The 10460-nt window shown below is 43.6% G+C and overlaps 1 protein-coding gene across 1 annotated transcript; it reads right to left on the reverse strand.

Moving 5' to 3' along the window:
- Positions 1-1017: 1017 nt before the first annotated feature.
- Positions 1018-5021, reverse strand: irx4a (iroquois homeobox 4a). The gene is made up of 5 exons (XM_076971035.1): positions 4695-5021; positions 3819-4064; positions 3356-3462; positions 2468-2778; positions 1018-2224 (listed from the first exon to the last, which is right to left on the reverse strand). Exons 1-5 carry the CDS (start codon positions 4737-4739, stop codon positions 1521-1523), a joined length of 1413 nt encoding a protein of 470 aa, XP_076827150.1. The 5' UTR covers positions 4740-5021; the 3' UTR covers positions 1018-1520.
- Between the last annotated feature and the right edge of the window lie 5439 nt (positions 5022-10460).

Here is a 10460-nt window from a genome sequence, read left to right on the forward strand (position 1 = left end):
CAAATAAACACATTGCAGCTTTCTTTTCTATTAAATGGAAAACATCCTTTGTCCAGGGGATCACATAAGGGAAGATCTCAATCGTTTGGGCTTTCACATTAAAATTCATTATTGAGGCGCCTCTCGCTGGACACCGTCCCCACGGGAGAACAATTTTACCATCACTGTCAACTCCCACCCTTGACTCCCTGTTTTTGCCCTTTTATCTGAGGGAACTAATTCGAGTTCTCTTGCCCTTTTCATTTACAGACGTGCCCCGGTGGAAAAGTCTCCGGCTGACGGCAATTGCGGGTCGGCGAGAGCCGCAGAAATTGAAGGGTCAGTGTCAGGAAAATTTCACTTCAAATGATGTGTGCCGTGGCTACTATTGGCGGTGTGAGCGGAAAACTCTGGCCTTTTGACAGAAAGATGTTTCGATAATATTATCAGGTGGAGTGAAATAATCGATAGGGCGAGGGGAGATATGAGCGACTACATCCCAATTACCCGACGGTTAGGGGGGGTTAATGAGGCTCGTCTCTACGACTCCGCAGGGCCGCTCTCTACCACAAGGTTTGAACGACTAAGATATACAGTAATTGACTGCTATTATAAATCTAATAGAAAGGCATTTTAAGCTCCTACTACTATATGCCTAATTTTATTTGGTGAAAATAAAAATTAGATTTTAAGACTTTGCTACTTTTGAGGAAATTGCTACCAGATATTTTTCCAGCATTTCAATGCTCTATATTTGTTTTAGTTTCATGTTTATAATTTAAATATTGTGAAATACAGGTCGGTCATCACTACAGCCAGTAGAATGAAAATCAATTCCTGGCAAATTGTGACCAAGTCAACTGGACAGAAAATGGCGGATGAAAACGTGTTTACATACAGACAACACTTTTCTACACTAGATTGTTCTTTACTAAAATAACACAGTTATTGAAAGCGCTGGACACTAAAGTCCAGCTTAGTCCGTTTCAGCACTAAGGACAGCACTTTTCCTCGATAAACAAGGACCAGACGTTCGCGTCCAAAACTGATCCTTTATTATAGTGAACAACCGCCCCCCAGTCTTAAGGAAACGTGTGCGCTTGTGCGACTTTTTTTCAAATGTGACACGCGAGTCATTACATGAATGACCGAGTTTTAAAGAATGTTCCATAAAGACTATTTAACATATGCATGCCAAAACAACAACAAAAAAACAAAACAAAAAATGAACAAATAGCTTGGAACAAAACCAATCTGTAAACAAAGTTTTCTTTTCCAAAATGTAAACGTCCAGTTGTACATTTACATAACCTTAACGTGCGTTTAACAGAGGAATGAAAATATAGCAAACGGATCCTTCTGGGGACCTTCAGAAGTGAAATGACAATAAAACAGTTAATACCATACGATTCCCATTACCAAGCAAATATAAAATAATGTCCAACATATTTTCGAACCATCCAAACACAGTTCAAGATTTTTTCTTGTTAACTGTCACAGCAGCACAATTCCAAAGCAGCCCGTTCTGAACCAGGGCGGTTTTAGGGGCAGAACATTTTGTTCATCGCTTTGGAGAAAGTCGTGTTATCCTTACTGGACTCCTGGTGCTGTAGAGTACCGTGTGTCTTTATCGCGCCTCCCGCGCGCTCCAACGCTCCGCTCTCTAAGATTGAGCCTTTGGTCGTGGTCCAGGAAACCGCTGTGTTGCTCTGTGATTGGTTCAAAGTGCTATGTCTGAACAGGGGATCGTGAAAAACCCCATCTACCCAGTTTCTGAGGGTCGTGACCGGCGAATCCTGCTGTCTGTCTAGGCCGTTGAGAGGCGACGAGGCCGCGGGGGAGGAAGGTATCGCAGGCTGACATCGAAGCATGCACGAGGAGTATTCTGTTCGGTTCAAGGAGGTGGCGGTCTGGGCCAGCGACCAGATTCGCGGTTTATTGTCAAGTATTTGTTGGTCTTGGAAACATGTTTTGGTCTGTCGTACATCGCCGGAACTGTGCTCGCGGTCTTCTGTCGCCGTTTTCAGGCAGTTTTTTGGCAAATCGCGGTCCCCTTCCAAGGAGGCTCCGACTGACAGCTTCAGAGAGGCGTCTTTGACGTGCTCGCGCGGGGAGTCGGTGGTGGTCATATGCGCGTTCACGTGGAACTGATGCTTCAGCTCACACTCAGAGCTCTCTGACTCGATCGTGTCAAAGTCGTCCAGGTCGCTCAGCTGCAGGTCCTTATCCTCTCGACTTCCACTATCTGATAGAGGAAAAGAAACACTTATTGAGAACTCGTCCAGATATGTGTACGCGCCTCTCAAATACACACTACGAGGATGCGCCACACATGATCTGAGACGCGCACGTGACGCCAGGCCTAGCACACTAATATGAAGTGATAACACAGCAGTTCAACTCAGTTATGTTAAAAATCTATGAACGAAACAACTGACAGCAACTCTTAAGCGAATGCAAACTACCGAAACAGCGGTATAGAGCTAACCGTCTTCGTTAGTTTCGCTTTTGATTTGGTCCTCTTGAGAGCCCTCGTCGTCCTCGCCGTATCGTTTCTCCTCTGAACACTTGTTCCTGGGAGGCCACGTCATCTTGTTTTCCTTCTTCAACCTTCTCCTGGCGTTGGCGAACCAGGTGGAGACCTGCGTGAGGGTCATTTTGGTGATGATGGCGAGCATGATCTTCTCGCCCTTGGTTGGGTAGGGGTTCTTCCTGTGTTCCTGTAGCCAGGCTTTCAGCGTGCTGGTGGTCTCACGCGTCGCGTTTTTCCTCCTGGTGCCGCTGTCCATGGCCCCGTATCTATGGTAGAAGAAATTTCGCCGGTAATTACGTGCAGAGGAATGGCAAGAATGCTTTCTCGTGCTATGTTTACCGATGGAATAAAAAGCCTTCGGCGGGGCGCGAGGCAGAAGCAGACATTTTAGAAGTCAGACGTGCCCGTGTGCGTTCAAGGCGCGCGGGTAACCTTTCAACACTGATTCATTGAGACAAACTGAACGTCGAATTTCGTGATTGGCTACAGTAAAACATCTTCAGGTGAAATCCTGACACATGCCTTCTAGCTGTCCATGTCGAGTCGAAATTCATCGCATAGTAAGCTGACAAGGCTTTAAAGAATAACTTAGTTTTTTTACTAAATAATAATCTTTCTGAAAACCATTTGTAGCATCATAGTCGTTTTAGGGTTAATGGTGCAAATAACTGTGTTTTACCAACCAATATTATCATAGTATATGTTTTAATTTGATAGAAAACTAAAACTACTAATTATATAATCAATATACAACACAGCCTTTGATATAGATCTTCATTAACTTCGTCTTGCTCATGTTAATTGGCAATTACCGAATCCGTAATGAAGGCCAATACTCTATACCTGTCATACTGGTACTGTCCCAGGGCGGCATCATACGGGTAATAGGCTGCAGCCTGCGTGAAGCCCGCATGCGCAGACGCTGTCCCATCCTTGGCGTCAAACGCTCCCTGCGAGCAACACAGTTTTTGCCTTAATATTGTGTTTCAGCAGCGGTTAGGCTTGATGTTATGGAACACCTTATTGTGATCGCAGCCGGTCCAGTTTCTCACACTAACAAAGCCAGCTGAAGTGATGATTCGACCCATATTCACATATTTCTTAAATCTGTTAAGAAAGTTAAAAGCAACTTCGTAGTTCATGGCCATAGGTGCACGGTTCTATCTAAAATACTGCGTATTGACGTGGGAAGAACATTCAAATAGGACATACACATTTATTACATCGTCCGCCGTGTTGCGCAGCTGGAAAGACTCGTATATTAGTGGAAACGGTGTGCCGGGCGTAAACTTTGGCAGGTACTCACCAGAGAGTAAAAGGCAGACGCGTCGGTACCGTAGGCAACATAATTCCCGTAACCTTGATTGCTTGTGTACGGGTTGCTATAGACGCCCAGAGCGGCTGCCGAGCTGAGCTCGTGCCTGGCGGTGGCGAGCAGTCTGCCCTCATAGACCGGACAGTACACGGGGGTCTGCGCCGAGGCGGACACACCCGCGTCCGAAATGGACCTGCCGCTGGACTCGCAGCAGGAAGAGTTGGTGGTCATGAGGAACTGGCGTGGCAAAGAAATACTAGTGTCAGGAAAACAGGAACCTCACATATATTGGCCAAGTTTTTAAAAAGTTCGCAGACGTAAGAATTGACCCATGAATTAAAATTCTGGAAAGAAATAACATGTTAAATGGTCGTATTCTCATTAACACGTCAAATGGCCATATTCTTAATTAATAACATGTTAAATGATAATATTCTTCGCATGGAGAACAGAGAATTCGTTTTTTTCTTTTCTTTTGGCAATGTCTGTATCTAGTCCGCCAAGGACAAATGCGTTTAATGGATCAATGCCAAAAAACAACAGTTGTTTCGCTCCCCTGTCGTCGTTCTGCAACTTACACCCGCTGCGCACAGCCGCGATTAGTCGATTTCTAAAAAGATAAAGATCGAAAGAGGAGCGCGAGCCTCCTGCCGCTAAAAGGGAAGCGCGCGCGGCATCTTTACCTGTATCTGCAGAATAAAAGTAGCGCCGCGTGCCCAGTGGTAACGTTATCGCTTTTAAATCCTGCGGTGCCTTCCACCTTTATTAGTCGTACTGGCGAGGATCAAGTTCGAATCAATATAACAATCAATGTGGTGGAAATGTAGCAATACAGCGCGCGCCCGCTGTCAACGGACCGGGGCTTACCTGTGGTGCGGTCGAGTAAGGATATCCGAACTGTGAATATGACATTGTAGAGTGATCCGTATATCCAGAAATAAGGCGAGACTGCAGGTCTGCACGCTGCCGTAGGCTAGCCTGACTTTCACTCTACCGATTGATTGGTAACCATAGGCTGCTAGACGCTTATAGGACGAAACGCACTACCATCTTTAATTTGCTTAAATGCTTTTCCAAGGATTTGCAAAAATACAGTCTCGAGTCAGTCTATTAAACTTCTAGTATACACTCGAGCACATTCTGTTGCATTTGCGGTATTAATCACGTTGATGTCAGAAATACATATTTTGCTTTATAAAAACTAGTATAAAACACGTCAGCTCAGATGCAGGTTGTTTTAAACACCAGTGACTCTGACGTCAGAAGAAACCCACTCAAAATGACCAGACTCTAACTTTAATATGCATTTCTCGGGATAAAAATCGAACGAGTTGACGGAAAGAGGGGGGAGTGAAATTTCAAGACACTGCGAATTTGTAATTGGGCTTAACAATTAATCTGAACTTGGAAAGCTTTAAGCTTCTGTACTCAAACCTGTTATATTTCTCACCTTCTCTCCACGTGTGGGGAAATTGCTTTAATGTGAAATTAATTAGAGGATTACTGCATCATTCGATAATTAGTCTCCATTAATAAGACAGACAAGAAAGGTTTATCTAAAAACATTATCAGCAAAAATAACATTCAATATTGTGAAAAAAAAACTTTATGATGCACGCAATATTTGAAAAGTCATCAGTCAGGTGACACTTTTATTTAGTTTAAAATATTTAATATTTATATTTATCACTCTGTACTCGCATCATATGACATCCTAAAGTGTGTATGTTTGTATGTGCGTGCATGCAAGCATGTGTGTGTGTGTGTGTGTGTGTGTGTGCTCGCGTGCGCATACATGTGTATTATATGATACAATTTTTAGCTACTTCTTGGACATTGTACTTGATACAATCACAGTTTTTTTTACATACACAAATGGCTGAACACACAAGTTCGACGCCTGTCCTTCAGATTTGAATTCCACATACGAGTTCTTCGATGAAAGTAAATGTTGGCCGGTGTGTCCTGGGCGGAGGCGTCTCCACCAGTGTGTCCTGGGCGGAGGCGTCTCCACCAGTGTGTCCTGGCTCCCTCAGAGAAGCCCGGGTTTAGACATGTGAGATGCCCCGAGGTCACAGTCAAATTAATGATGATGTAGTTCTTTTTTCCCCAGCTGGAAGACTGCCTGCGAGAAACGAATCTGCCCACAGTGACAGCTCGATTGCGGGTGATTGATGACTATCTAGAGACTGGCCAACATAATATAATATGGGCTGCGTAATTGCTTTCATTTACAGATGAAGGTACTTGTCCTCAAATTGAGTTCGACTTTTATCAGGCAAGTTTTTTGCTCGCTCCCTATCTTTGGCATGTGTTCGAGTTCGCAAAATAAGTGTTCTGTGAAATTAAATTAGCCAGACAATTCTGAGCAAATGTCGCCGCGCGCGCGCCAGTAATAGACAAGGGGTCAAATGATTGACTCGCGCTCGCGACGCCTCTAATTGTCATTCATTTAGGAAGTGACTGTTTGACTGAAAGATTTTTATGGCATTGTAGGGGTTGTATTCAGTTAAATACTTACATTCAACTTTTGCTTGGGGTCAGCTATATCAGTGTATCACAGGAGATTATATATGCCCTCTATGTAATAATGACTGACTCACACACACACACACACACACACACACACACACACACACACACACACACACACACACACACACACACACACACACACACTTCAGTAGGGTAATTTCAGGTAGATCATTTATGTTTTCCACGCTACAGATAACCTAATAGCCTACAATATTTGCTCGTTAAACATCAAAATCTCTCCGCGAGGATTTATTCCACTGACATGCTCGAGGGAGATATGGAGATACATACATTCTTTAAGTTTGATTGACATGTTCAGGAATCCACGTGATATAGAGTGACGTTTATTTGCATTTTACTTCTGTTTTCCGCGGTTATTTTGTCCCCCATAAAATGTTTAAATACGCCAGTATAACAGTGTACGATTTTAGAGACAGAGTCTGCGCAGAGGACGTGCTGGTTTTGTCTAAATATGAAAGCAAAGCAGCCGCTTGTAGACACGCAGCAGGCAGAGTGACTTTAGTGCGGAGTGAAGGGGGTTGTTGGATGTGAAGAGTGACTTTAGTGCGGAGTGAAGGGGGTTGTTGGATGTGAAGAGTGACTTTAGTGCGGAGTGAAGGGGGTTGTTGGAGGTGAAGAGTGACTTTAGTGCGGAGTGAAGGGGGTTGTTGGAGGTGAAGAGTGACTTTAGTGCGGAGTGAAGGGGGTTGTTGGAGGTGAAGAGTGACTTTAGTGCGGAGTGAAGGGGGTTGTTGGAGGTGAAGAGTGACTTTAGTGCGGAGCGAAGGGGGTTGTTGGAGGTGAAGAGTGACTTGCGGAGTGAAAGGGGTTGTTGGAGGTGAAGAGTGACTTTAGTGCGGAGTGAATGGGGTTGTTGGAGGTGAAGAGTGACTTTAGTGCGGAGTGAAGGGGGTTGTTGGAGGTGAAGAATGCTGCCCCAGAAGCAGCGGTACATGTCGAGACAGCCTGTGAAATTTAAAGGCGTGCTCGACTTGCCTCAAATGAGGTTTTCACCGCGCGCCAAAGGTGTCAGATACGTGGTCAGAAATAACCAGTCTACATAAGACAGCGAGTAATAGCCAGTCTACATAAAACACTGAGGAATAGCCAGTCTACATAAAACACTGAGGAATAGCCAGTCTAGATAACACTGAGGACCGGTCAGTCTACATAACGCGCGCAGGCTCTCAGCTGTTACTACACACTTAGCGACATTAAAGGAACTGTCAGCCACTCCCATTTTTGAAGGTTTCCACCAATCAGGCGAACGTCAATCACCAGCGGCTGTCAATCACACACCCTCGGCAAATCACAGAGGAGGAGCGAGTTCACGAGGGCTGCGTCCGGCCTACTGCAAATGCTGCAAATGGTTTTTGTGTAAAAAAATAAAAATAAACAAACAAACAATAAAACGTATTTACAATAATTACCATATTGTGAGTTAGGCATCCAGTGAAAGGAAGAAAGACAATTTTCAAGTTTTTGATGATCATTTTTAAGCAGATTAAGCAGATTTTGCTTATCATTTGATTAAACAAGTCCCGTGCTCAACGCTGTAGTCCTGAAGGTGTTGCCCATGTAAATATCATATTTAATCTGTGCTCAGGCTTAAAAAAGTAAAATAAATAAAACGAAAAAAAAAACAATCCTTGTATACTCTCGTTATGCCTGACCGAAAAAATAAACTTATCTGAACGTGTAAATGACTTAAAAAATAATGAAATGAACAAAATTTGATTCGTTATAACACGTTATGCCTGTTTCGTGGTTTGGGTTTAAACAGAATCTTTTTTTTCAAACCTTCAGAGCGTTTAATATGAAACGCGGCGTATTTTGTAAAGACTGTTCGGTGAGGTTCGGGACTGTGATATCGGCTCGTGCCGGCGGCGCGCGCTGCTGGAGGAGTCGCACGTTCTCACGTGAGCGCCGTGATGAGTTCTGACAGCTGTTCCGTGCAGCCGAACTGAAGGACTCACCTGCTTAATCATCAACGCTGGAAACAACATTTTGGCATCCAAATATGTTCAATATATATTAATTTCCCTTTTAAATGTAATGCGGAATAGGCTTTAAAAAAAAAAAAAGAAAATTAAAAAATCGGCTTTTCAAAAGGATTAAAAAAGGGTTGAGAACGTGAAGAACAGTGAATGACACGACACCCCCTAGACGCAGAGTCAGAACTAAAGGAGATACGCTTTCTTTTCTAATAGTTTAGTAACTCAAACTTCTGACTTTGACTTCACTGTGTCCTGAGTCTCAGAGGGCTAAAAAAACCCACTTCACTCTAGAAGTCTTCTTCCGAGGCCCAGTGTTGCTCATGACCTTGCGTTAGGACAGTGGTCTGTATGTTGCTGTTATTGTTTGTTATTGTTTGCATGTCTGACCTCAACTTGAAACACTGTGCACTAAATCAGACGACGACATTGTGTCTCCAGTAATGTATTCAAATTTAAATGGCACAAATTCATGCCTGTGCTTAAATGATGTAGTTTCATTATGGAACCTGATTAGATACACAGGGTGTGTTGGACCAGTGTGAACCTCAGGTGTGGGTCAGAGGTCATGTGGTCCTGGTCGCGTACATGACTTGGACTTAGGGTTAAAGTTCAGAGTGACTGATCCAAATGTAATGTCAGTACATGGGTGGAAAAATGTCAACCCCTGGACCCCTGATAGCAGATTTATGTGTAATATGATGCTAATTTGAATCTGATGCTCCGAGAACCCTGTTGAGAATTTTACCTAGAACATCTCCAAGAAGATCCCCTAGAACATCCTCTAGAACATCTCCAAGAAGATGAACAAACATTTTGAAAGGGGAGAGACTGCATGGAGCCTTGAGGTTTGTGTGAGTGCAGGGGAGTCCGATGGTCCCGTGGTCCCACACTTCCCCTCTCCACAGCGGGGCTTAAGAGCTCTGGAGCGTTTCAGCTCTCTCTCCATGCATAATTGATGTGAAGGCGACGGCCGTGTTGGTGCGGCACTTAGCTAACCAGCTGCAGGTGGGTCACACACGGCTGTAGAACTGACCCAGGCCCGTGGTGTCTGAGAACATTCTCTAATTCACACTGGATTCTGCTCTTCTAATCCCTCAGTCCAGTAGGGATTGGCTACACAGACATCTCACTCATCTACCACACAGATTTTTTTCCTAATACTACAATAGTTTAGTTATCTCTAATAAATAACAAATTATTTATGTTTATTAAATAAAATTTTTATCATGGGATCAAACTTATCTGAATGATAGTGTTAATATTGAGTAATGTAGTGTTTCAAAACCTAACATGAAGAAGGGTTTCATGGTGCATAGGAACGTAAGATGCCCTCTTGCATATCTCCAGGTCTGTGACAGGCCATGTTCTCTTTGGGAGATCAAATCAAGAATGCAGAAACCTCAAAACTGTTTTACTTCATGGAGATTCTCTGTTTACAACACCGAGGACCAAGACATAACAAAGGAGGAGTGGAAAAAGAGGAAAGATTCCCAGTTCAGTGAGTCGTTCCTAATGCGCCGGCCCGGTCCGATGGGAAGTGGGGATGGTGGGTAGGTGTGTTGTGCTCAGACCTGCCACCATCGCTCCTGCTTTACCCGCATGTCTCTCCAAGCCTCAAGGCCCAGAAAGCACCTACATGTTAAACAGGTATTAAAATTGTATAGTTTTAATACATTGAGGTAAAAATATTCCAGTGCATCCCTGTTTGGTCCATCTGGTGACTGAAGGAACTTGTGATTGAGTTTCCACATGGTGCCCTCATCTCGTATGACTCCACGGATCCGCTCTGATATTTACACGCCTCTGTCATTAGAACACAGCCCGTCTGCAGGGGTTTATGGGTAAAATAAGATGTGGAATGAGAAAATAAAATGCATTTGTGTTGCGAAGCAGCATTATGAATTAGTAATCGTAAGTGTCCAGCCTACATTTGCCAGGTCATCACCAGCTCATTGTCGTTCTGATGGATAAAGATATGGGTGAATATTGTATGAGTTTATGAACAATAATGGTTTAGTGTTTTATTAGTTTTTATTCCTTTATTGATTTTCTTTTTTAAATTCATTGAGTTGCCAAATAAAAACCTGCCTTGCATAATTAA

This window comes from Brachyhypopomus gauderio, chromosome 13 (assembly GCF_052324685.1).
Source record: "Brachyhypopomus gauderio isolate BG-103 chromosome 13, BGAUD_0.2, whole genome shotgun sequence".
Classification (NCBI taxonomy): Eukaryota; Metazoa; Chordata; class Actinopteri; order Gymnotiformes; family Hypopomidae; genus Brachyhypopomus; species Brachyhypopomus gauderio.

Coding starts and splice junctions, on each gene's coding strand:
- irx4a (XM_076971035.1), bottom strand. CDS start 4,739: ATGTCATATTCACAGTTCGGATATCCTTACTCGACCGCACCACAG. Junction 3,463..3,818: donor CGTCTGCCTTTTACTCTCTG/GTGAGTACCTGC, acceptor TGTTGCTCGCAG/GGAGCGTTTGACGCCAAGGA. Junction 2,779..3,355: donor GGACAGTACCAGTATGACAG/GTATAGAGTATT, acceptor CTTCTACCATAG/ATACGGGGCCATGGACAGCG.